Source organism: Prunus mume, linkage group LG8, assembly GCF_029339155.1.
Source record: "Prunus mume cultivar Tortuosa linkage group LG8, ASM2933915v1, whole genome shotgun sequence".
Lineage (NCBI taxonomy): Eukaryota > Viridiplantae > Streptophyta > Magnoliopsida > Rosales > Rosaceae > Prunus > Prunus mume.
Genome location: NC_142705.1, coordinates 11075313 through 11101193, shown reverse-complemented (window position 1 = coordinate 11101193; position 25881 = coordinate 11075313). Strand labels below are relative to the sequence as shown.

The following is a 25881-nucleotide window of genomic DNA, read 5'->3' as shown; positions in this document are numbered from 1 at the left end:
ATTATAATATAATATACTTAAATAAATAAAAAATTATATATATAGATTAAGTTATAGATGTGGTCATACAAGCTGAGTGATTGCAGAATTTCCTACAAAGCCCCCAATATGCGAGTGTAGTTGTTTGATCATGATTAGTGCCTTGATTTCTCATTATGGTACTAATCTGAGATGAGAAGAAGTTTGGCGGAAATCTGTTGCCTTTTATTACATTTCGTACACATTTTTTGCCATATAAAGTTGCCTAAATCCTGCGGTGGTATTCAATAAGAAAAATACATGGAAAATTACTACAAATTCTTTACAATCTTATATTCGATAATAAAGTGCCAACATAAACTTATGAGTTATAGAAATTTTAAAGTACCAATTGAAACAAGATTTGTAACGAGGAAGTCTAATCATCTTTAGGTTATTGTTATAATTAGTATAACAAATTGAGTTTGGGTAATTACTTTTATTAATCAAAATGATAATTTTGGATTATCACGAAGAAAATGTTACAAGGAGTTTCTACGAATTTGTATTTTTTGGATGTATTTATTACGAATTTTGGAAGTTAAAATATGAAAATATAATAACAAATTCACTATTTATTATAATTTTTAACTAGTGCGCCATCACTATTTATGACAGATAACGCCTTCCGATAGTGCCATGTGTCCTTTTATTTTACTTTTTGTGTGTTTATAATTTAATAAATTCATAGAAAACTAATTAAAAATTAGAAAAGTACATTAAAAATTGTTACAAACTCCTTACAACATAACCTTTTATATGGAAGTATAAAATCATGATTCCACCATTTTTAGTTGATAATAATTATTGGATCAAAGAAACAAGAGTGTTAGGATATAGAACATTAATTCTTGTTTTGATTTGTTTATAAACAAAGCTGAGTTATTCTTATCTCTTTGGGTTTTACAAGTTGAAAGTAGATTTGTGGAGGTTTAGGGTGTAACAAGGAATTCTTAAGAAAAAAATAAGAAAAAAATTAAAGAGATTGACACGTGTCAGCATATGAAAGGTGTGTGTGTCAGTGTCTTTGGGTCTAAAATAATAATTTCACATATTTGATTTCATGGTAAACGAAGAGAAATTGAAAATAAAAAATAGAAAGAGGGCAAAGAAGGAGAGAAGCTATATGTTTTTTCTACGGGTGGGCATTCAAACCGGCAAACCGGAAAGCCGAGCCAAATCTCACCGAAAAAAATCGAAACAAAATCTAGTTGACCAAATAGTCAAAAACCAAACCGGACCGGTCAAATTAAAATATATATAATTTCAATATTTATTTATATTTAATGTTATATTTTTAATTTCATAACTAATATTTATTCAAGTTCAATTTCAAAACATCTCTCTCTTCTAACTTTAATATTTATTTTTATATGAAATTAAATAATTTATTAATTTTCAAGTCAAAAAAATAAAATTTCAGTTGAAAAAATAATTAAAAAATAATAATTTTAATAATCCGATTCAAAACCAAACCGAACCAAAACCGAATCGGACTGAAACTGGTTCAACATGAACCAGATAGTTTTTGAATTTTTTTAATTAAAACCAAACCGAACCAAACCGAATGAAAAGTATTAGATCGGTTCTAATTGAGACAAAAATCGGTCCAAACCGAACCGTGCCCACCCCTAGTTTTTTCTTCAATTGGCATTCGCAAAACGACACCGTTTTGAGTTCTCACTTAAACAAAACGCTCGTTTTGGCATTCTATTCTCCCGGACAAAAGCTTAGGGCTGTGTAACTCATCTGCCATTCGTCGCCGTGTGCTGGTGGTTCCGGTGAGTCGGTGACGCCGTTGGCTGCGAACGCCGTCTGCTGCTGCGCCGTCGCCAATTAAATAAAGTCAGAAGCCCTTATTTAACCTAGGGAATTTGATTTGCAAAATCTTTAAATTTTTTTGTGGGTTTTTCATTGAAGTTTTTTGAACGATAGGGTTTGATTTCAGCTGTTTGTGTTTAATTAATTTGGCAGGTTCTGTTTAAAAATTCCGATTTCCTTTGAGATTGGACAAAGATTGGATTTGGTGATTGCTGTGAAGGTTAGTAGTCAAAGGGAAAAAAATTCTGTTGTTTGGTTCTACTACTGTATTTTGTGATTTTTGTTTGTTTGGTTCTGCTCTGCATTCTAAAATTAGTTCCCTAGTCTGCTACAGAGTACTGAAATTCCTCTTCATAATTTCCCTTGTTGCTCTCTAACTTCAAATATATATAGAGATAGAATCATAGACAGGAGAGGCTTATTGGATATTCATTTCAAGTGACTAGGTTTGCATTGAATTCACCGGTAGGAGGATGAAAACAAAATAGAGGGTTCAGCTTTTATTTTTTTATTTTGTGAGGGACTGACTAAATATTGGTGTTGGTGGTTCTTGTTCTTGACATGGGGAATGAAAAGGGACTGATCAGGAGGATTGAAACTCCCATCCCCAAAAGGGGAAAAAAGAGAAAGCGAATGGAATTTGGAAGTCAAATTGGGCAAAAGAGACTGATCTTAACAGATTTCAGGCTTTTTCTTCTGATGGAAATTCAGAACTACTGGTGTAAAGTGACAATATTACAAAGGAGATGGATAGATATGTATCAGCAAAAGCTAGAGAGCTAGGTGGGCTAGGAGGGTGCAATAAGGCAACAGTAGATTAGTGCCTGTGAACATGTGTTAAGAGTTCCTTCAAGTGGCAACGGTACAATGAAATAGGGCATCTATAGGCTTGTACCATATCCTTAAACTTTGCATTATGTTACAAACAAACCAGTTATTTATGATAATGCAGAGGCCCTATTTATGCTTGTAGTTTGTAAAGGCTAAAGCAGATGCTTGCACAAAATGGATCATCACCATTTTTATTTCTTGCACAAATTTCCTCATAAAAATAATAGTTTGAACCATTCAACTTATTTAAATATCATCACAAACATAAGCCATTAGATAATCAAAACCTGTTTCCATTGACTGCCGATAAATTTCTTCACATTTTTCTTAAGATTACGTAGTTTTTCCTTTTCTTCAAACCTTGTAATGGATATGCATATTTTGTAACTATGTAATTCACTACTTATTAGTTAACAGACAAGAAATTTAAGACAGAACGATCTCATTCATGGCATGTGTTGGTAGGGTTTAAAAGAGAAGATTGAGTTAATTGATTTGTTTGTGGCGTGTGGAGCGAGTTGGGAATTTAATTCTTACCTCTTTTAAAAATAAAAGAGAAAAAAAATTAAAAAATTCAATGTTGGATCTTCCTTGCTATGTGACATGAACCAGTGATTTTCCCATTTTTCAACGAAGGGTTTGGAGTTAAATATGAATTAAGCATGACCCCATCATTGATAAAGATTAGGCAGCAGGAATGGTAGCATAGCTTCCATGTTTTGCGTATTTCACTTTACTCGCTCTTAAAGGGATGCAGCATGACATATTAGGTGAATGCTTTATTACATTAAAAAAAGAATTTTGCTGTCATTGTGATCATGTTTTGGCTCAAGTCTTGCTCAAGTCTTGCTGTCATTGTGATCATGTTAATAAAAGGTTAGTAGTCAAAGGGAAAAAAAGAGTTGCGTTCTGGCTCAAGTCTTGCTGTCATTGTGATCATGTTTCCAATGTAATGCTTTCAACATCATGTTTATCTTCTTTATATTAACATTAAGTCCTCATTGCAAATCTGTTTTGAGTTGCATGTTATAGCTCTTTCTAGTTTTTTCCAAATCAAGATTAGTTAGTCTGAAAAATGAATCAAACTTTGAGATTCATCTTACTATTATCTTAAATTTCAACTAGAATGGCTCTCTAATTGTTAGCAGCAATATGTTGCACTGTTGAAACCCTAGCTATCCTGTGAAAGGAGTTCAACTATAGCTCAAGAATTTTCATTTTTCTAATACCCTGTTATATATCAATCTTGTGATATTAGTACCTATATATAGAAATGTTGATCAAATTAACAAAGTAAGAAATGTGATTGCTCTTTATGAGATTAATTATGTTGATCAAATTAACAGACTGTCGTGTGGTCTATGATCAATAACCTATGAATTGTGAAGTGTATATATTTTATGTACTCATACTTTGTTAGCCTGAATCCATTTGAGTGCTACAAAGTTTAGCTTCCTGGGTCTTCATTGCAAGCAGATTCCCATGCACAATGGACATATTAAAATGTGATAATGGAGTATTGTAAAATGTCAAGGGAACTAATTTGGTGAAATTCAGCACTAGGGTTGCACCAAATCATCACTTTTTGGTGCTGATTTTCATTGAAGCTTTGGAATAACAGTATATCTGGATCAAGCATTCATGGATCTTTTCTCTGTTATTTCATAGGTTGCTTGGGAAACAAACACTAAATTTATTATCGACCACATAATATAATGGAATTTATACATTTGTTTTCTCTTTTTTCTGAGAAATTTTAAGTTCGTTGAGTTTCACTGTATTTTATGACATTCTTGTATAAATCCATGTATGAGTTTTTTGGTTAAATTATTAAGTGAATTTTGTTTGTCAGCAGTGGCCAAAAAAAAAGGAAGAATTACCCCTCAAAACCCTAATTCGGCAACTCAGCTGCAATAACCAAGTAACGGTGATTGAATTCGCCCCCTTGCTTTGGTTGCTTGTGCCTATATAACAGATTCGGATGGAAATGCAGAACCTGGTGCAGGTATGTGTGCTATTGTTTGAATTTTGTATATCTGTTTCCATTGTGTGCACTGTAACTTTGTGACATTGTTCTTTTGCATTTCCAGTTTGCAACTTCTTCTGGAAGCCATTGAAGAAGCAAAACATTAGAAAGCGAAGGGTTGATGAAGATGAGGAGGAAGACTCCTCAAAATCTGGGGGTACATCATTACCAAGTCAAAGAAAAGCCTCAAAGCTTGATGGCAAGCTGTATTTTTCTAGTGGACTCTCTAAGAGCTCTACGCCTGATAGCAGTGCAATATTTGAGTTCAAGTCTTCAAAAGAAATCCAAGTTGAACATGATAGTAAAGCAACTGCGACTTTGGAGATTGAGACTGAGTTCTCTAGAGATGCCCGAGCAGTTCGTGAGAGAGTTCTTAAGCTGGCAGAGGAGGCTTTGAAGGGGAAGAGCAAAGGTATTGGAGACGAAAAGTTGTATAAAGGGATCCATGGATATACTGATTACAAGGCTGGGTTCCGAAGAGAGCTAACAGTGGCCAGTGAGAAAGCGGGAGGTTCCCATGGGCCTCTCAGGGCTTCTGCTCACATCAGAGTTACCACAAGATTTGATTATCAGCCAGACATATGTAAGGATTACAAAGAGACTGGTTATTGTGGGTATGGAGATTCTTGCAAGTTTATGCATGATCGTGGAGACTACAAGTCTGGGTGGCAGATGGAAAGGGAGTGGGACGAAGCAGAGAAAATAAGGAAGAGAAATTTAGCTTTGGGTGAGGATGATGTGGACCAGACAGAGGAAGATGATGACGATGATGATGAGGATGGCTCGTTACCGTTTGCATGTTTCATCTGCCGGCAACCATTTGTTGATCCTGTTGTGACTAAATGCAACACTACTTCTGCGAGCACTGTGCACTAAAGGTGAGTTCTCTTTCTTAATGTATCATCTTAATTCCTGTGGCTGCGATAGCTCTATGGAATTCAATGTCGTTTTAGACTTGCGGATCAAGTATAATAGTCATTGTGTTTCAATGTTGAGTTTCTTTTAAGCTTTTTGTAACGTTAATCTGCTTTTTCATTCACAGCATCATTCAAAGAACAAGAAGTGCTTTGTGTGCGACAAGCCTACTCTTGGCATATTCAATACGGCTCATGAGATACGCAGAAGGATGGCTGCAGAGGACAAATAACTTCCACTACATTCACTTATTGAACTCTTTGCTTTCAAGGCATGTGAGCAGGAACATTTCCCCACTCCATGGCCAAGTTTTGAAGAGAAAGTGTGAACAGAGAGAGAGGATGGTGATAGTGATTGATAGTATGCGGTTTGGTATACGCTAAGGAAGGTATACCTTACTATGGCATACTTTATGGGTATATAATACAGCACATTTTGATACCCTTTTGGAGCTGGAAGGCTTGGCTAATAGAGAAAACGATGTCGTTTAGTTAGGAACTGCAATTGTCAAAGTTTGGAGGTAAATTTTTTGGGCATGGGTCCTTTTGTCTGAAGCCTGCAATTGAATTTGGGAACATATGCAGTGTGAGAATTAAATTTAGAATAGTGGGAATGGTTGTAGGGCCTTTTGAAGATTTCTTAAAAGGATTGATCTTTGAGTGTTTCCAAGCTTGAATGGGGAAAAGAAAATTTCCTTTTTCATGTTTTGTGAAGAGATGGAATTTTGGCTACATGCTGAGTGATTGAGAATTTCCTACAAATCCCCCAATATGCGAGTGTGGGTGGTTGTTCATAAGTGCCTGGATTTCGCATTATGGTACCAATCTGAAATGAGAAGTTTGGCGGAAATCTGTTGCCTTTTATTACATTTCTTACACATTTCTTTCCATATAAATTTGCGTACTGAAATCCTGTGGTGGTATCCAACATTTCTCCCATGTTGATTAGTGGAAACTAGTTTACTGGATTGGTAAGTGTAATTGCCAATGAATTTGTACTGAAGCTGGCCCTTCAATGCCCTTGCAATTCTCCTACTCTTATTGATGTTTTATTTTCGTTCATTCAGCTAGTTTCGCTAGGAAATTCTCGTACTCTTGTAGATGTTTTATTTCGTTCATTCCACCAGTTTCGTCAATAAAATTGAAATTGGAAACATCATTTTTGTCCAAACACTTTTAAATAAGTGAAACTAAAATTTAAATTTATTTTAGAATTAATAAAGATAATGAGAATTGCTTTTTAATTTTTTAAATATGAAAAAAATGTGAATTTACTATATTATATTCTAATTAACAATTGTAAAGATTAAAAACATAAAACACAATTTAAAAATTAAAAGACTAGAAGAAGTACCCAAAAGAAAGAAGAAGAGAAGATGATAGTACAAGAAAAGGGAGAGGGACGCGATAACTATTGTGAATGCACGCACACAATATATCCCATCCTTCATAAGACACGTTTCAGCGAAAGGGACGAGTCTTAGCAGGTGGTGACATCCATTGCGTTGATTTGTGCCTGCAAAAACGTATCAGCCTTTCCCGGGCAACGGCACACTCACTCCCCTGTAGACCTTTTATCTACCTGAAATCAATACAGCGCCACGTGTCCCAGGGGACACGCGTCGGCTTTCTATTGCAAGTAGTACGCATTTTCCCACGCGTGTGAGTATAGAGGAAAGGAGGTTTTGCGTTGTGCAACAAAGACCAAAACGGCCGAGTAGTGGAACGCGAACGAGCCGACCAGTACGGGCCAAGCTCAAGAGGTTGTGTGAGTACGGGCCTAAGCCCAAGCTGGGCTCTAAGGGCTTGTTTGGCACCTAGATATTCCTATTTTAAAATTATTTTTTATTTTTGTGAATAAATTCTTGGGAAAGTAGTATTTTTTGACAACATTGTAATAAATACCCAGTTTTTTAAATTTCCCAATTCCATTGAGTCTTGAAATTGACAACTGCTCATTGAGTCATTAATCAGTTTCCAAAAACTCGTTTTCCTTGAGAACCAAACGGGCCGCAACATAATACACTTGTCTCTATCTTCTTTATAGAGGAGAGAGAGAGTACAATGTTGTTTTGAAAGTAAGACCATGGCAGTCCCGCTTTTCAGACCCTTGAAACTGTTTTTCCTTCTCTATCTTTCTCTGTTTTATTGAAAAAAATAAATTATTTCTCTGTTTTCTGTGTTTTCTCTGTTCTCTGTTTTCTTCTTGCAAAAAGAACTTGCTTTTTTTTGGTTGTTGTTCTTCTTGTTTTTTTTTGGGTGTTTGAATTGAAGTTTGGTGGGTTATGCTTAAAATGGCTGGGTTTCCTCCAAATCTGAATGATGGTGAACGATGGCTTCCCTCAGACATTTTCCTCAACGAAGTAGCCAACTCAACCTCCAAACTTAACCCCCACCATTTTCTTTCCATGGACGAGCTCGCCCAACACTTGGCTGCTCTTTCTTTCCTCAGACAACGTCAATGCCTTTCAAAATCTCTGCTACATATACCCATGGAGGTTCTCTCTCTCTCTCTCTCTCTCTCTCTCCCACACACACACACACAGAGCTAGCTAACACTGACATGGTCTATTTTGTCTTTGCTTGTACTGGGTTTGCAGCCGTTCAGACCGCCGGTTCAGTACAACCAGCTTGGTTCTCTGCCTCAGAGGTCTCTTAATCTCAGCCTCAGTCATGGTCTTGAAGAGAAAGGTGCAAGCTTTCATGGGTATGGGGCTGAACTCCATTACCACAATCAGTTTCTGAAACCGGCTCAACTTCAGGTAAACAATGAACCAAAAAACTTGAACCGGGTTTTCCTTCTTTCTCTGTCATGTATTTATTTATTTATTTTTACTCTTGGTCTGTCTTTTCAAGCCTTTTGCTTTTTCCCAGCTTTCAATAAATGGAGTGGCAGAGTTTCGAGAGTTGCTAATGGTAATGTGCTGTCATTTTTGGCAGGTCTGTAGCTTTCTGGAAACTAGGAAGAGGGTTTTGAATAGACAGCAAAACCGTCTTTGGACGTATCAGGGAAGTGGGATTGGATCAATGGGTGGTTTTGAGAAGGTTTCTGGAGGCACAGGTGTGTTTCATCCCAGGGTTTTGAATACCACAACCACCACCAGTAATCCTCAGGTCAAAAAGAAACAGGGTGAGTTATTATTTCTTTGTTCTGCTGTTCGGAGTTTTGATTTTGATTTTTTTTTAAATTTTCGTCAACTTTATCCTTATTCTTTTCGTACTTTCGTAACGGCATTTGTATTGATGCGTTTCTGGCACACTTTTGTTTTTGTATATTTTCTGGTACCAATTCTGCAAAGTTTTGTGTCAATCTGAAACAAAGGAGAAAAACTTAGTTGCATTGTTATCTCCGACCAAGCAATAATGTTATGCCACGTGAAAGTATTATCACGCGTGTCATAGCATTATTAGCCTTTCATGGAAGTTTTTCTCCAAACAAAGGGTGTGTCTTTTATACAAAAATGGAAGTTTTATCCTTTCTTTGATGCTATATATTTCCACTTGTAGTTAAAAGTTGAAATGTGAACATCTTGTTTTTAATTGAGAAAGATTGTTGAGTGGTTCTTCATATGCTTGAAGCACCTTGTTTAGGCAGAATAGTAACCCATTGTTTATATTTTGGGTGGACCTATTCATTAATGTTAATCTCTATTGGAATATGGACTGATGGGTCTGTTCTGTCCACTTATATATAATATATATATATATATATATATATATATGAACTGAGTAATATTGCATGTGCTGACCTCTAGATAGGTTGAATGTTTGTTTTCACTGCTTGGAATTAGTAAGCAAAATTAGAAATCCATTGAACTGTTTGAGTGCTGCATTGTTACAAGAAAACTACAAAGCCAAGACTGGCCGCAGCCCCATTGATCAACGGCTGTCAATTGTCAATTTTTCTTTTTGCAGTTGTGGATTTCCTTATTGGTTATATGTTTTTGTTGCAGGGTTGAGAAATATCCAGCAGATTAAAGCCACCCAGCAAAGGAAACCTATCGAAAGCGTGGGCATGGGCAGAGGGGATTGCTATAACCAGCTTCGTTCTGATGTTCGTTTGCCCCAAGAATGGACTTACTGAGAGCTCTGAGAGGTCACCTTTCTTTGCTATAAAGTAGAGTCTTGTTTCTTGAAATGTTATTAGAATAAAAGCCTCATTGAAGAATAGAAGGTCAGTTGTCGTTTGGGGTTTGTGCAGTAGGACTAAAGAAAATGTAAGAAAGTCCCCTAGAAAGTTGTGTTTTTTCCCCTCATTTTGTAAGATAGGTTCCCTAGAAAGGTTTTTTTAAACCTCATTTTGTAAGATGGGCTTTGTTGAAATAAGTAAAAGTTTAAGAAACTTTGTATTGGGAATGAAAAGCTTGCTCTTTTTCTTATATTTATATCACTCCATATTGGACAAAATGAGGTTCAATTATGCATATTGAACAAAACATAATGTGAGAGGCTGATGAAAGTGATTCTGAATACCATTCAAATGAAAAATAAATGGAGAGAGTGAGAAGGAAAAAAGTGTGTAGAGAAGTTCATTCTCAGTCGATATTCTTCAAAACAAGTTCAATACACAATGAGACTTCAAAATGAAAAATTTCATAGGCCTGTAATTCCTCCGGAACGGATGAGAAACGGGCAATCCGAATTCCATCCGAAACATGTTCGAAACTGGAAATCAATTTCGATGCCAATTCCGAAAATTCGGAATATAATTACTCCATTCCAATAAATTTCAGAAATTCCCAAATCTTAGATTATAAACAATAAAAAATTCTGAAAAATTTCAATTTTAAATATCTAACACTGATTAAAAACTCTAAACACTCAAGAAAAATTCCAAGTGGTCCTTCTTTAGAAAGACCCAATTGACAGAAATTTGAAGCCCAATTAAAGGAGAGGGTTGTACTTCATGTCTGCGATAACATGGATAAGATATGAAACATTTTGTAGAGGAGAAAAGAGTTGAGATTTGTCTAAGCAGCCAATGTAGGACTGCAACCACTTCATGAAAACGGTGTTCTAATCAAACCTCTCAAATTATCGGTGTTCTCGAAGCTAAGGAAATTGTTTGGAGTTTGCTCTATAAAGGATGGTGCTTGAAGACAGAAGCTGTAGCGCATGTTGAAGGTTTCTCGCTAAACTAATTGTTCAAGAAATATTTACCTAGTTACTGCAGTTGTTTTTAATTAAATAAACTAATTATCCTATTCTATTAGGAGTTATGTTTCACGTTATTTTGTATTACCAAGTCTTTAGGATAACATAGTCTGAAGTTGTAACGTTGTATTTAAGTTCAACATTATCAATATACAATTAAGCTTTCCAGCATCTCTCCTTGCCGGTGTTTTGAATTGGAGTTAAAACTCTACACTCTCATCGTCTTGGGCTTTAGCAGCCACTCTCTGAAAGAAACCTCCAAACCTTAGAGAGAGAGCGGCTCAAAATGCCGGCTGGACACGGTCTCAGGTCTCGTACTCGCGATCTCTTCTCGCGGGCCTTCAGGAAGAAGGGTTACATCCCTCTCTCAACCTATCTGAAGACCTACAGGATCGGCGACTATGTCGATGTCAAGGTTAACGGCGCCGTGCACAAGGGTATGCCCCACAAATTCTACCATGGACGTACTGGTCGCGTCTGGAACGTCACCAAGCGCGCCATCGGTGTGGAGATAAACAAGCAGGTGATTCATTTCGTTGGGTTTTCTGTATTTTCATTTTTGGACTCTGAGTTGTTGTTTGAATGGTGTTTGATGATTTGCTTCTGTGGAATGGTTGTCTGGATTTGTGGGTTCTTGTTGAAATTTCCAAACTTTTGGTTTGATTTCGACTTAACAGTGTTCAGTGACATCTGGGTACATTATAGCTATCATTGTTGTGGTTGTTGTTAGGTGGAAATGGGGATTTTATGTATATGTATATGTTTATGTGGTTTGTGGGTTTCAGATGGTTTTAGTTTATAGCTGCTAATTGTACTGTTGATGTCTAGATTATGCTGAATGGGAAGCTGGGTAATACACCCTGTTAGAGAATGGCTTACTGTATGCCAGATGTTTATAACTCACTGCAAGGAAGATCGAGAAAAGTTGTCAATAATGTTCAGCTTCTATTGGGAAATAATAGCTATAGAAAGCTATGTGCAGATTATATATAGTTTATGCATGTCTGCTGGATGTGTTATGACTTGTTTGATTCAGTTTTTCCTTTATGGATCGGGAAATTAGGTTTTTAATTTATTTTCACTTGTGGAAATAAAAGATTATGTAGGTTAGTGATTCTAGGAAGAACCATTTTTGTACAATGGAGATAATGTAGGTTAATCCTTTACTTGGATCAATCAGGAGCTTTGATTTGAGCACTGTAATTTTGATCATTGTCATAAATCTAGTTTCCTTTTGTCTCATGATTTGAGGAATTCTATCCTGCTTTTGCCCTGATGCTAAATGATTGTTGTATGTTTTATTTTGCAATCGATTATTGGAAGGTTTACAAGTTGTATGCTTGTGCATGATATCAGGTTGGCAACAGGATTATCAGGAAGAGGATCCATGTGCGTGTGGAGCATGTGCAGCCTTCAAGGTGCACTGAGGAATTCTGTTTGAGGAAGATAAAGAATGATCAGTTGAAGGCTGAGGCCAAGGCAAAGGGTGAGGTTATTAGCACCAAGAGGCAGCCAAAGGGACCCAAGCCAGGTTTCAGGGTTGAAGGGGCAGTCATGGAAACTGTTACTCCCATTCCTTATGATGTCGTCAATGATCTTAAAGGAGGCTACTAGATCTATTTTACGGTTGTGTTGGTTATCCTCAAGGACTGGTCTAGTTTATTCAAGTGCTTCTTTAGTTTGAGGTACTTTCATCTGCTGCAGCAGAAATTGCTTAGTTTAATGTTTTATGATACATGATGTTTTCAAGTACAATTTTGTGCGAATGTGGAAATCGTCTGGAATTACCTATATTATTAGTGGTGTTGTGCTTAAGTTTTTTCTGATTATTCCCAGCACTTGGCTGGCTTAAAGCTGTGGCTGGGTTTTTAGAAATGCTTATTTTTCAGGTTCAACCTTGCCCTTTTTTTGCATTAAAAAATTAGCACCTCATGGTTTTTCTAATGATCGAAGTTTAATTATATCAGTCACTTTTACACCTATATTTTGTTTTAGATTGGACTAAATTCTGGGCTCTACCGTGTCTATGTTAATTGTCTTAATCTAAACACTGACACATGGTTTGTCTGAAGTCATGTGAATTTTTTTAAAAGTTCATAAATCCTACATTGCTTACCTTCTATGCAAGTATGAACTTGAGATTCAAATGGTTCTTTTGGATTAATGAGCAAATCTTAAACTATTTACTCCGTGTAAGTTATGTGAATTTTTAGATTTTTGGATTCAGCTGGCATTGTTTGCAATGTATATGTATGGTTCAAATTTTTCACCCTCTATGGTCTTACGGGATTTGAATGCATGACCAAAGACCATGTTTTAACCGTAATGTTTCGTCCTCTATCGTGTTATGGGATTTGAACTCATAACCATGGTTTATAGAAATCGTCTTTGTCCAGTTCGGAGAAATTCTTGTAGCGTGGCAACATTTCTGATAGGCTCAAGTCTACATTTTTGTTGAATTGGCCAAAAGTTGAACAAAGTTATAGGATAAAAGTTGTTTTTTTAAGGTGGTGTTTTCTACTAGACAATTCATATTAAATGTGACACTAGATGAACTCCCTATAAGATAGAATCAGAAGCATTTAATCTAAAGTCTACCATGTATTGGTTTAAGAAAAGAATATAAGGTGCGCTGGGCTGCGGTTCCAACTTCAAACAGAGAAACCTTGATTTCCAATTACTCTTGTTAATTTTGTTTTCTCTCCACCCAAAGCAAAATTGGTTTTGTAGCCAAAATAAAAAATAAAAAGAGAGAAGGAAAATGGGTACCTTTACGTTTGTTGCTTACCAAAAGAAGATCTTTCTCTGATTGTAATTATTCATGGTATTTTTTTTAGAACTGATTCTCTGTCTCTCAGATAAATAAATACAGCCCAGTTTTCTCCTGCCTTTTCTTCTTGTCTCAGGTACCATCTCTCTTAACACCATTAGCCTATTGTTTTCAATTCTTTTCTTCTTCTTTATTTCAGGGGGTCTCATGGTTACATAACTTGCATAATTCAGCTATTGGTTTTTTCCCCCCCCTTTTAATTGGGCAGTTGAATTCGGCACTTGCTCAGTGGTTCCCGGAGCACTGGTGCCATAAGCTGATTGATCAATCAAGCAGATGCGAGCTACATAGTTGCATTAAGGAATGTGCCAAAATACAGTTTGTTTTTGCACATACTATTGTAAGGATCCTCTAAAGTGATTATGAGTCATTTCATGAGGGCCTGAGGACACGTACGGATGGGCTGTAAAAGCAATATCAAGCACATGACATTGTTAATAGTGGGAGATTTACATTCAAGTTCTTGTTTATGTTGTTCACTAATCACATTAGCCTTAATTATAACATAAACTTTGATCCTAACATGATCAATTTGGATAACCCGGGTTCAACCCGAATTCGGCCACGGATGAGTGTTGGATTTACTGTAGTGTTGCTAAAAATGTTCATATAGGTCGATCTCCATGGATCCAAATTTTATTTTATTTCTTTTTTGGACAAAATGGATCCAAATTTGAAAGCAAAGAAGTAACCAATTAACTCTCTGCTAGTCTGGCAGTATTTCTCTTTACAATTTTGGAAGAAAATGTTCCAAATTCGAAGGCAGCTATCTTGCAAGGAACCTTTCTCTTTTGTTATGAAGACGACTGAGATAATACTTTCTTTGTTTCTTGTAACAATGTCAAAGAATAATATGGAACTTTTCGTTGTGTATATATAGTAGCCATCCATTATAAGAAGGTCAGTCACTTCCACAGCTTGTCTAAAGGCCATGCCTGAAAATAATATATCTTGATTACAGAGGTGGACTCATCTAGTGAGCCAAACTGGTAAGCCTATATGTGCAAAATTTCTTTGTACATTAATTTGTTGAAATATTTCATTATTAAAATGTTTTGAATTTGAAGGATGAAGGGAAAGAGGAGAAGCGGTAATAGCTGAGGCTGTGCAGGAAGCCTTGGACATAGTTTGAGCATCTTCATATACAGCAAAGATGTTCCAACCAAAACCCGAAAAAGGTACGAGGCGTGATGAGGGTGTTTCATAAATTAACATATTGACATTTTATTTTTCTTGTTGAATAAATCCGAAAGAGTACAACATTCATCGTAAGGGATAATTGTAGAAATGTCACCTGAAATTATACATCAGTTTTAATTTGTTGCCTTAAAGAAAAATTTAAGCGAAATGTCACCTTAAGTTTTCAAAATGCATGATTTGGCACTTGACTTTAACATCATCCAATTTTCCATCTATTTTGAAGGGTATTTTAGTTTTTCCAAGCAAGAGGGTTTACATAGCTTTATATTATATAAAAAAGAGGGTTTACATATTGGAAAGACTAAAATACCCTTCAAAATGGATGGAAAATTGGATGATGTTAAAGTCAAGTGACAAATAATGGATTTTGAAAACTTAAAGTGACATTTTGCTTAAATTTTTCTTTAAGGTGACAAATTGAAACTGATGTAAGTTCAGGTGACATTTAACAAATATCCCTCATCATAATTGAGATTCCAATAACTAAGAGTAGATATCATTCCCTTATTATTACCAGATCTAACAAGCTGTTTGCATCAACTAACAGTTAGTTTCATGGTACTTCTTCTCCCATATATTGAAACAAGTCCCAAGTTCGAAACCTCCACAACATTGTACTCGATTTAGTGCTAGACCCCTTCACAACCTTAGGCAAAATCTAATAATTAATTTTTACCGACTTCTCTAGTTTGAGTGAGAGTGAGACTCACTGTGCATTCTAGCAGTTACAAATTTATTTAATTTTTTATGTAGTCGATGAAAACTTAACCAGATAATTTTTTTTTTGTTTTTTTGTTTGTTTTTTTTTTGGGGACAGGCACATCAGCTTTTCACGGAGAAATTGGTTATGGTAACATGTATGTATATTGGAATGTTTTAGTGTTGTTTGGATATGAGTTGACTTTTTTTTGTTTGTTTTTAAATTCTTGTCGAAGGTTATTGGATGGCGCTGGCTTCTCCCCTACGGAAGAGGAAGAGGAGACTTCATCAACCAATGCTGCACCAGCAGTAATAGTTGAGAAACCGAGGGATGAAGTGGCGATTCTAATCGAGGGTAAAGTGCGAGACACGCTGTCGTTTTGGCCGGATTGTTGTATTTACAAAGTCCCCCAGAGATTTCGCAGAGGAAATGAAGAGTTCTATGAACCCCGGGTGGTCTCAATCGGACCTTATCACTTTCACCAAGGAAGTTTCTCAGAAATGCAAATCTTTAAACTCAAATACTTAGAGGCCTTCTTGAGCCGAAACGAGCTCAGCTTAGACCAATGCCTTGGCCTTGTGAGAACGTGGGAAGCAAAGGCCAGGCGTTTTTATGTAGACCGCATTGACCTAAGCAGTGATGAATTTGCCGAGCTGATGCTGGTGGATGCAATTTTTGTCTTAGAGCTTATGATCAGGCACCAGTTTTTCGAATATGTAGACGATTGCGATCGGATTTATAGAAAGCCGCGGATGATCGAAGATGTTTTCCATGATGTCTTGTTGATTGAGAACCAAATTCCCTTCTTTGTTCTTGAGGGTTTGTATAACCTAGTTGATAATGGCTCCAAAAGAACTCTCAAATTCTTTGTCGAGCTTACGCATGAGTTCTTCAAGGCTTCTGTCAAAATCGACAAGTTTGGTGCCGATCGTGCACCTGTGCATGGAGTTAACCACGGAGTGAAGCATTTTGTTGATTTTATTCGGTGCTACTACTTGCCTACGGAGGACGAAAAGCATGAATATGGCCATAGGGTTTATGAAATCCCACCAAGCGTGACAGCGCTAGAGGATGCTGGAGTTAAGTTTGCCACAACAAGCACGAGGTCCTTACTTGACATACAATTCAACAGAGGATGTCTCAAAATTCCGAATTTTAGGGTAGACGATTGGACGGAAACTGTCTTCAAGAACCTGATTGCCTTCGAACAGTGCCATGATCACCAAGTGAAGTACATTTCAGAATTGATGTTCCTCATGGGGTGCATGATCAAGACTTCAAAGGACGTGGACTTGCTCATTGAACATGAAATTATATCTAGCATGCTGGGGAGCAACGTTGATGTGTCCACTCTGTTTAACCATATTGGCCAAGGGGTTGGTTTCAGTCAGCCAAAGTATTACTTGAGTCTTTGCAAAAAACTCAATGCCTACTGCAAGGCCCCTTGGCACAGATGGAAAGCTATTCTGAAGCGCGACTATTTCAACACTCCATGGAAAGTTGTTTCTACAATTGCTGCAATTGTACTCCTTGTGCTCACACTCGTACAAACGATATGTTCTATCTTATCCCTATAGCTTTACATTATTTATATGCTTTTTCAAAGTGTTAAAACTGAGGAAGTAAAGTGGCACCGAATTAGTTTCTGATGACAAGGTCAAAGAAGAATCCCTTTTATGTAGTCATTTTGTTGCCATAAAATCATCAATTTACAATTTACAATTTACCTTTTTCATTGAATAATCAAGACTTGAATGGGAAGCAGCTTGCAAATAACCTTTTCTTTTTGCAAATATTGAAGAATACTTGCAGCACACACTTCGTGTATTTCGTGTAACAAGTTCAAAGAGAAATATGGGTCTTTCATCAGTTAGTTGTAGAACGAGCTAGGCGTGCCTGAAAATATTATCTTATTCCAAGAAAGAGCCATCTAGTCAGCCAACGATTCAATTCAAATACTCATAAGGATCCCGAGCCCCTCCATTTATCCGCATTTCATAAAATTTTTCAAATTGATAACTTTCAATTTTCATGAAAAATACCCAATTCATTGCAATATCCATCGATTACAGCCACTACCTGTCAATTGGTTGTCATTTGGAATTCAGCCAAAATTCATGAAAAGAAGCTGCACTCTATGTTTGGATGGAAAGAAACTAATGCAAAGCGGAAAAGACAGACTGGAAACGTCACAAAGAGAGAAGTAGGGGAGTTTAGAGTTTTAGAAAAATATAAAAGAAAACTCTTTATTAGCTTAGATGTCATGTTTTGAGTTGTTGGATTTTTACAATGACTACGATGAAACTAAATGCAGAGGCTCTAAATGCAAAAACTCGGAATCCAAACTCTTTATTAGCTTAGGTGTCATCTATTGAAGTCCCAATTATTTATTATATTCCCTATAAATTGTGAATTCCAATGTTGTATTCGAGCTAATTTTTTTTTTTTTTTTCTACCCACATAAAAATGTTAGAACTTAGAAGTAATTAATTAAAGGGAATGACAAAAAATTACTTTTCTTGTATGTACTTGTTTAAGTGGTTGGACAAAATTTACTTTTTTTTTCTTTTTTCAAATATAGAAAGTTTGATTAGCATGTGCGTATTAAGCAACGTATAGTGTAACGCGACAGAATGCAGTGCAATGCAAAAATATTAGAGAGAGAGAGACATGGCGGAACAAGATTTATATAGAATAGCCATCCACCAACACGATCCTCTTTATGAATGACTTACGCAAGCCACGCTGATCAGATTTCTCCACACGAATTTCGCGATTTCACTTTTAATTTTCTCTCCGGCCAAACACAGAGAGAAAATCCGGCGAGAAAAAGAAAATTTGAAAAAGATGGGGGTTCCGCAAGCAATGGCGGCCGTGGAAGCGAGAGCATCGTCCATAAGAGACGCGCTGCACAAGAGCCAGACCATCACCGACAGCATGGTCGCCATTCTCGGCTCCTTTGACCACCGTCTCTCCGCTCTGGAGACCGCCATGCGTCCTACTCAGGTACCTCTCTCTCTCTCTCTCTGTTTGTTTCCCGAGAAACCTCACGACAATGTCACGCTTCTTCATTATGTTTCCAAAATCTACTGCGTTTCGTTTCGCCTCCTGTAATTTACGTCTCTCTTTCGGTGAAAAATCTCTGCTTTTCGCATTTCGCATATATGTATATATGTAGCTGGAGCTGAAGAGATCTGCTTAACGCTTTAGCTTTAGTTTACAGAAATTTAGGCTTCCGATTTGTTTTTTTCCTTGTGCCCCTTGTGAATTTGTGGTAATTGTGGATGGCAGATACGAACGCATTCGATTCGGAGGGCCCATGAGAACATTGATAAGACATTGAAGGCTGCAGAGGTGATATTGGGGCAATTCGACCTCACACGCAAGGTTAATTAGCTCTCTTTCTCTTCATCAACTCATGGCATTAGGATTTGTAACTTGGTCTTGTTTTTATGTGAAGAATTTGATTGGAAACTGTGGTGTTTGTTTAGGCAGAGGCTAAAATACTGAGAGGGCCACATGAGGACCTGGAGAGCTATTTGGAAGCAATTGATCAGTTGAGGAGCATCATTCAGTTCTTCAGTAAAAACAAGACTGTTAAGAGCGGTGATGGGGTGCTTAACCATGCTAATGCCTTGCTTTCAAAAGCCATCTCAAAGCTTGAAGATGAATTTAGACAGCTGCTTACAAATTACAGGTTCGTTTTAATTTTCTGATTGAACTTTAGGCATGTAAGAGAAAACATCTTTTTCCAAATTCCAATTACCACTTCCTGCTTAGAAATTGTCAGTCTACATACTAATCCCTCTCGCTCTTTCTCTCTCTCTGGTATTAGAATTGCATTAATAAACATGACAAGCAAGCACCAGCTTTCCTGAAGATTTATATACTATTTCCATTATATCTAATTAAGTGTATTAAGTTTGTGTTTTTTTGTATCCCTTTCCTTCTTAGAGAAGATGATTGTCTGCAATGTTTGATCTGAAATATTAATTTTTGTACAGAAGCAGAGTTTGAAATAGATGAAAAATGAAACGCAATTTAAAACTGAAAACCATGACATGCCAATCCTAACATAGGAAATCAGGTCTGATAACAAATTAACTCTGTAATTTATCTCTTTTGTATTTCAGTAAGCCTGTGGAGCCTGATCGTCTATTTGATTGTCTTCCTGACTCTCTACGGCCGTCATCAGATCCAGCTGGACAGAAAAGTGATGGAAAGGGTTCAGAGCACCAAAACAAAAGCTTACAACCTGTCATTTACACACCACTAACGCTTATTCCTCCAAGGGTTCTGCCATTACTGCATGATTTAGCCCAACAAATGATTCTAGCTGGCCATCAACAACAGCTATTTAGGATCTACAGGTGATTTTTATTTTCTTTTGTGTGGTTAATCGTATATTGCACCATTGCTTAAGTTAGAAAAAGAAGAAAATGGTGGAGGAGAGTTTGCAGTTATTATTTTTATTCTCCAGATAGAATACGAATTATTTCCATTTGCTCTTTTTCTTTGTTACATGAATATCAAAAAGGTAATGAAGGATAACTGTAGATAGAAAAAATTGGAGAAAAAGGATTCCTGTAGCCAACCCCACTTATTTGAATTTAAGGCTTGGTTGAGTCTAGTGTAAGTTCATTGCTTTAAACCATTGTGATCTTTGTTTCACATTTTATTCATAAACTGACAAAATTTTATTTATCTATCAGGGATACTCGTGCAGCTGTTATGGAGCAGAGCCTGAGGAAACTAGGTGTGGAAAGACTTAGTAAGGATGATGTTCAGAAAATGCAGTGGGAGGTTTTAGAGGCTAAGATTGGGAATTGGATACATTATATGCGGATAGCTGTAAGGATTTCTTTGACTTTGACTCGGTTGATTGTAAATTGTTTGTTTGTTGTTTTCTGTTGCGTTTTTATTTACAATTATTATCATATAATATATACATTTATTTATTTTCTTTTTATACAGGTGAAGCTGCTGTTTGCTGGGGAAAAGAAAATCTGTGATCAAATATTTGAAGGTGCCGATTCACTTAAGAATCCATGTTTTGCTGAAGTTACTGCAAACAGTATGGCTGTGCTTCTCAGTTTTGGGGAGGCCATTGCCAGAAGCAAGAGGTCACCTGAAAAATTATTCGTGCTTTTAGACATGTATGAGATAATGAGAGAACTGCAGTCAGAGGTATTGAAATTTTAGTAACTACATAAAAACTAGTTCATGCATGACCAAACTTGTTTGGAAATGGTTAGTTGTTTAATTAATTTTAAATTTCGAGAGTTTCTTGTGATATATTTTGGGTGATAATTTATTAGGGATTGATGACATCATGACAGGTATTTAAGGTATGGGGCCTATGGGAAATTAACTTTACACGCACACACACAAACAGTTTCTAGTTTTATGCACCAGTTCTTTTTTGTGAAAGCACTTCAAGTTGAAGAAAAAGTTTCTGAAGTTACTCTATTTATATTAATTTGGGTCAAAACATGGAGTTTATCAAGTTCATGTCATCTTGGAAAAGCTCTGTTTATATGCTTAGTGAACTGTCACTATACCGTTGTTCACTCTTCACATTAATATCTTAGTCTCTTGCAGCATACAATGCATAGTGTAGTGTTGGTTTTATTATGAATGTGAAAATTATGCTATTGTGATGATATGAATCAAGGTTATGACCTTCCTGTTCGTTTTCTAAAATCATTGGGGAACTGTGTAAGTTACCTTAAAACTCTTTGAGGAATAGCATTCAGATTAACAAGTTCATGCGTTTAATTCCATAAGATGATCACTGGAGTAAATTGAAGGCCAAAATGTAGAAAAGTGGTAACATGGCAATAATTAGTAGTGGCAAGCAGAATTCATATATTAATTTAGTTTGCAAGGGAATTAGAACTTTTACAGAAACGTAGAAGCTCAAGATGCTATGGATTGATGGTGTCATAGCAGGCTCGTCTTTGTCTTTTTATGTTGATCAAATGTTGGTTTAATACTTCTAAGAAAACAAATTGATGGTTTAAATATAAATTTTAGATCTTATTTTTCAGATTGAATTACTTTTCGGAAGTAAAGCTTGTATGGAAATGCGGGAATCTGCAGTAAGTTTGACAAAACGTCTAGCTCAGACAGCCCAGGAAACCTTTGGTGACTTTGAAGAAGCTGTTGAAAAAGATGCCACAAAAACTACCGTTCTTGATGGAACTGTCCATCCGTTGACAAGCTATGTGATAAACTATGTAAAGTTTCTCTTCGAGTAAGTAATGATTCCTGCTCTTTCTTCTTCTTGCTATTTGGTCCCCAGTCTGAGGAGCTCACAAATATATTTATAAATTTGAAGTAATCATGATAGCTGATGTCTTTCTGGATGATCTGATAAACGGTATCAATTGCTCGATCCAATCTTATAGTAAATTCATCTGCTTTATTTATGAGGGTAATATTTAGTTTATCAAGTTCATTATTACAATAATTTCTATATTAGCTAGGTTATTACTTTTGATTATTATTTATATTTCTTCCTTTTCCCCAGTTCCAAATTTGGTTTTCTTTCTAGCTACCTTGGCCTTTGTCGGTATTAACTGTGCAACAATCACACATGACTGTTTTAATGTTTGCAGTTATCAGTCTACACTTAAGCAACTTTTTCAAGAGTTTGATGACGGTGATTCAGAGTCTCAGCTAACAGCCGTAACTACAAGGATTATGCAGGCTCTTCAGAACAATCTGGATGGTAAATCGAAGCAGTATAAAGATCCTGCACTCACTCAGTTATTTCTCATGAACAACATTCACTATATAGTGAGATCTGTGCGGAGGTTCGTACTAGTCTTGCTCTTTGATAGATTCTGATCCTATCTGCATCCTAACATTGCCGGTTAAGTAATTATATACAGGTCAGAAGCGAAGGACTTGTTGGGGGATGACTGGGTGCAGATACACCGAAGGATCGTGCAGCAGCATGCAAATCAGTACAAGAGGGTTTCTTGGGCAAAGGTTTTGATTATTTGATCAATCTTGTTCTCCATTATAATCTTTCTGATTGTGGATGTTAGCTGAAAATCATTCTCAGCTGCTCTGTTATTTTTGGCCTTTTTGTTTTTGTTTTTGTTGGTGAGATGCAGATTCTGCAGTGTCTTACCGTCCAAGGAGGAAATTCATCAGGTAGTGACAGTAGTTCACTTTCAAGAGCAATGGTGAAAGATCGGTTCAAGACCTTTAACGTCCAATTTGAGGAGCTTCATCAAAGGCAATCTCAGTGGACGGTTCCCGATAGCGAGTTGCGAGAGTCTTTGAGGCTGGCTGTTGCTGAAGTCCTCTTGCCTGCTTACAGATCATTCGTCAAGCGTTTCGGGCATGTTTTTCTCACATTTGCAAACGTTCCTTCAAAAAATAAAATTCATAATCTTATTTTTTTCAGCATTAATATGGATTTGATCTGTGTTGCAGGCCTATGATCGAGAATGGGAAGAACCCACAGAAGTATATAAGGTTTCGTCCTGAGACTATCGAGTCCATGCTGAATGAATTCTTTGAAAGTAAGACCTGGACTGAACCGAAGCGGTAGATATATATAGTTGCCAGGCCTGTTTTGAAAACTAGGGTCTGGCTTTGCAATTGGTATTCTTTGTACAATGATGAGGTTAAATAATAGTCCAAAATTATATGTCCCATGTAAAGCTTGCATTTTTCTTCCAATTTATTTTACTATTTGTTTTTTCAGCTACTAAAATGAGAAAAATGTGTAATTTGGAAGGATGTTTTTCACTTCTAGAATTTTGTCTCCATGAAAAGATTAGGAGAAAACAATCATTGGAGGGGAAGTGTTAGCGTCAAAGATAATCTCTCTCTCCCTTTTAATGACGAATCCTTGAATGATAACGATAATTTGTTGTAAGGTCATAGTTGTATATGTCTTTCCACAGTTTATAGAGAGGGACTAGAAAGTGGAAGCATCAGTTTTAGGAAAAAAGAAAAAAGAAAAGAACAAACCAAACTCAAAATTATTCAAGAAACAAAATTATACAAACAAAACCCACAACAAACTTATAGGAAAAAGAAAAAAAATGCAGCAGCAAAACTGAAAATTATACCACATCATCTAGTTTGAAAACTGAAAATGCCATGGCCACATGCATTTTGTTTGAAAACTCATTTATCTGAAGGAGGACTAGGAAGGCCATCCAATGTGAGGATCCTGATAAGGAGAAAGACTTCCATGAAACGGAGACAACAGTATTTTGCCATCCCCAGTGAATAACATTGACACACGTGATAATACTTTCACGTAGCATAACATTATTGGACTGGAATAGCAAAACAATGCTATCCGCATTGCATCTAAGTTTTTCTCCGTGACCAAAGAGGGAGGGGATAGATCCCAAAAATAGGCACTTCCATTATTGGGAAGAGCCCTTGTAACCAATCTAAGTGAAACCATAAAACTAAATGTTTTCAGCATTCTTTTCCACGAGCATTCGTTTTAATCATGAGGTACAAGCAATTCCCAGTGCATTATTATACTTGTACTCTTTCCCAACTTCTTTTCTATCAGTTTACACATGATGTTGCTTATGCAGCGAAATCCGTTGTTATTTTGGCATAATTTGGAGGAGGCTTTTCATTCAACTGGAGAAAAACAGAGTCCAGGCTTTTCTATATCCTCTCTCTAACAGCGTTCTAGGATTAAGTTTCATGGAAAAGTGAAAAGGGCGTTGGTTGCGGTCGCATTTATATCTTTTGTGGTTCTACAATCATACAATCAATACCACTCATTCAATTGCAAAAGAATATTGCTCTACTCTTTACAGGTAAGGAGTTGCTTTGCTCTTTACATGTAAGGAGCCCTTTTTCTTTACAAACAAATCACGGTATGATACAAATACAAAACTAACTCATTTAAAACTATAAAAGAGCCAACGAGATCTAGCCCAGTTGAAAAATGGTATTGGCTTACAGACCAGTGGTCAAGTTCGAACCCCATGACATCTTTACAGTGTGTGTGAAAAATTTCTAAACATGTCAGACTGTAGTTTGTTTTGCAGAGAAGGAAGAACTCCTTATGTGCAAGGAGTTAAATATCTTCCATTTAAAAAAGGATAAGCTAAAAGGAAAAAAAGTAAAAAATGGAAGAATAAATAAGAGCAAACTTTAGTTACTTTTTTTCTTTTAATTAATTTGATAATCATCATGGCTTCATGAATGGAAAGCAACTTGCACGGAACCTACTCTTTACAATGGAGAATACTTTGTTGATACTTTGTTAATTTCTTGTAACAAGGTCAAAGAACAATATGGATGCCTTTTCAACGTGTGGCATCAACATAATCTGCTAAACCTTATAACCGAATACAAATTGCAAAGCAAAAACAATTAGTCCCACATTTGCCGAACGAAAGGGGTGCCTGAAGATAAGATAATCTCAGGAAGATGGATACTCAAGGTAAGCTAATTTTTTGTGTCTTCAATTATATATAACCATAAGCTAATTAGAGGGTCATTATTGCAGATTTTCTTTCTTCATTTACCTTACATATCCAGCAAGCATTCCTCATTTCCACCTAAACCTTTTTTCCAAAAGGATAATTGATACAAAGGTTGTTCCAATATAGGCCATTATAACTACTATATCATAGACACATACCCACCTACTTTTAAATCTTTACTGCAAACACAAATTTAAAATAGGTTGCCATGTAAGATAGATGTATCCTAGTATTATTAACTAAATTACAATGAATGCCATCTACACTTTCATATTTATTTTCAAGCATGTCATTAAAAGCCTTAATTATAACTAGCCTCTTTGCACGAGCTTTCGCGCCTGCGAGAGGCTTTTTTTAAAATATTTTAAATTTATTTTAGAATTAAAAAGATAATGGGTAGTTGTATTCCATAAAAATAGGATTCATTATATGATTTTCTTTTATTTTTAATTTTTTTAATATGAAAAAGTGTGAATTTACCATATTATCCTCATTTAATTAATAATTTCAATTCTTAATGTTTGCATTAACAAACGGCATTTTCTGGTATTTTGAATGTTTCACTATTCTCTGTTTTTTGCTTTATATATGTAGATTAATACTCCCTATTAATTGCATATCAATCACCTCATTTCTTTTGGTTGGTACTCCCTCTAACCCATCGGCAATTTCTAAAAAAATTTGAATCCAAAAAATAAAATAAAAATCCCAAAATTACTTTTCCAATAAATAATTTACCTATAATATACATATATATATATATATATAAGTACATTATTTACACAAAAAAGTCAGTTACTTTCGTAATTGACATTTATGTACTTTTTTTTCCCCCAGAAAATAGGTATGTTGTATAATTGAAATTTATGCACATTTTTCATAAATAAAAATAGGTACATTAT

General features: G+C 36.0%; 4 protein-coding genes and 1 pseudogene across 6 annotated transcripts; all 5 read left to right on the top strand.

Moving 5' to 3' along the window:
• Nucleotides 1-4605: 4605 nt before the first annotated feature.
• On the top strand, nt 4606-6672 carry LOC103339634 (zinc finger CCCH domain-containing protein 1 pseudogene; annotated as a pseudogene). The gene is made up of 3 exons (XR_016122907.1): nt 4606-4675; nt 4761-5574; nt 5739-6672. The product of XR_016122907.1 is annotated as a zinc finger CCCH domain-containing protein 1 pseudogene (transcript).
• A 1007-nt stretch (nt 6673-7679) lies between these two features.
• EDA12 (embryo sac development arrest 12) lies at nt 7680-9989 on the top strand. Its single transcript, XM_008242821.3, has 4 exons — nt 7680-8108; nt 8211-8372; nt 8551-8740; nt 9564-9989. The coding sequence occupies exons 1-4, from the start codon at nt 7896-7898 to the stop codon at nt 9692-9694; spliced, it is 696 nt and encodes a 231-aa protein (XP_008241043.1). The 5' UTR covers nt 7680-7895; the 3' UTR covers nt 9695-9989.
• Nucleotides 9990-10883: 894 nt separating this feature from the next.
• LOC103339525 (large ribosomal subunit protein eL21z/eL21y-like) lies at nt 10884-12579 on the top strand. Its single transcript, XM_089043165.1, has 2 exons — nt 10884-11287; nt 12121-12579. Exons 1-2 carry the CDS (start codon nt 11051-11053, stop codon nt 12376-12378), a joined length of 495 nt encoding a protein of 164 aa, XP_088899291.1. The 5' UTR covers nt 10884-11050; the 3' UTR covers nt 12379-12579.
• Nucleotides 12580-12726: 147 nt separating this feature from the next.
• Nucleotides 12727-17156, top strand: LOC103339633 (UPF0481 protein At3g47200-like). 2 transcript variants are annotated; one of them, XM_016796329.2, is made up of 5 exons: nt 12727-13670; nt 13803-14583; nt 14662-14772; nt 15612-15651; nt 15730-17156. In XM_016796329.2, exons 3-5 carry the CDS (start codon nt 14748-14750, stop codon nt 17069-17071), a joined length of 1407 nt encoding a protein of 468 aa, XP_016651815.2. In that variant the 5' UTR covers nt 12727-13670; nt 13803-14583; nt 14662-14747; the 3' UTR covers nt 17072-17156. The 2 variants fall into 2 exon arrangements, with proteins under 2 accessions (XP_016651815.2, XP_088899290.1); XM_089043164.1 differs by having other exon boundaries at nt 15612-17156.
• Nucleotides 17157-18205: 1049 nt separating this feature from the next.
• EXO70A2 (exocyst subunit exo70 family protein A2) lies at nt 18206-23249 on the top strand. The gene is made up of 11 exons (XM_008242819.3): nt 18206-18500; nt 18786-18881; nt 18986-19191; nt 19628-19864; nt 20207-20345; nt 20469-20681; nt 21545-21750; nt 22115-22312; nt 22391-22490; nt 22619-22848; nt 22944-23249. Exons 1-11 carry the CDS (start codon nt 18342-18344, stop codon nt 23059-23061), a joined length of 1902 nt encoding a protein of 633 aa, XP_008241041.2. The 5' UTR covers nt 18206-18341; the 3' UTR covers nt 23062-23249.
• Nucleotides 23250-25881: the final 2632 nt, after the last annotated feature.

Excerpts from the sequence above, each read along its gene's own strand:
- EDA12 (XM_008242821.3), top strand. The coding sequence starts at position 7,896 with ATGCTTAAAATGGCTGGGTTTCCTCCAAATCTGAATGATGGTGAACGA. Across the intron at positions 8,373-8,550 it reads TGAAACCGGCTCAACTTCAG|GTCTGTAGCTTTCTGGAAAC; the intron begins GTAAACAATGAA and ends CATTTTTGGCAG. Across the intron at positions 8,741-9,563 it reads TCAGGTCAAAAAGAAACAGG|GGTTGAGAAATATCCAGCAG; the intron begins GTGAGTTATTAT and ends TTTTTGTTGCAG.
- LOC103339525 (XM_089043165.1), top strand. The coding sequence starts at position 11,051 with ATGCCGGCTGGACACGGTCTCAGGTCTCGTACTCGCGATCTCTTCTCG. Across the intron at positions 11,288-12,120 it reads GTGTGGAGATAAACAAGCAG|GTTGGCAACAGGATTATCAG; the intron begins GTGATTCATTTC and ends GCATGATATCAG.
- LOC103339633 (XM_089043164.1), top strand. The coding sequence starts at position 14,748 with ATGTTCCAACCAAAACCCGAAAAAG. Across the intron at positions 14,773-15,611 it reads CCAACCAAAACCCGAAAAAG|GCACATCAGCTTTTCACGGA; the intron begins GTACGAGGCGTG and ends TTTTGGGGACAG.
- EXO70A2 (XM_008242819.3), top strand. The coding sequence starts at position 18,342 with ATGGGGGTTCCGCAAGCAATGGCGGCCGTGGAAGCGAGAGCATCGTCC. Across the intron at positions 18,501-18,785 it reads CCGCCATGCGTCCTACTCAG|ATACGAACGCATTCGATTCG; the intron begins GTACCTCTCTCT and ends TGTGGATGGCAG. Across the intron at positions 19,192-19,627 it reads CAGCTGCTTACAAATTACAG|TAAGCCTGTGGAGCCTGATC; the intron begins GTTCGTTTTAAT and ends TTTGTATTTCAG.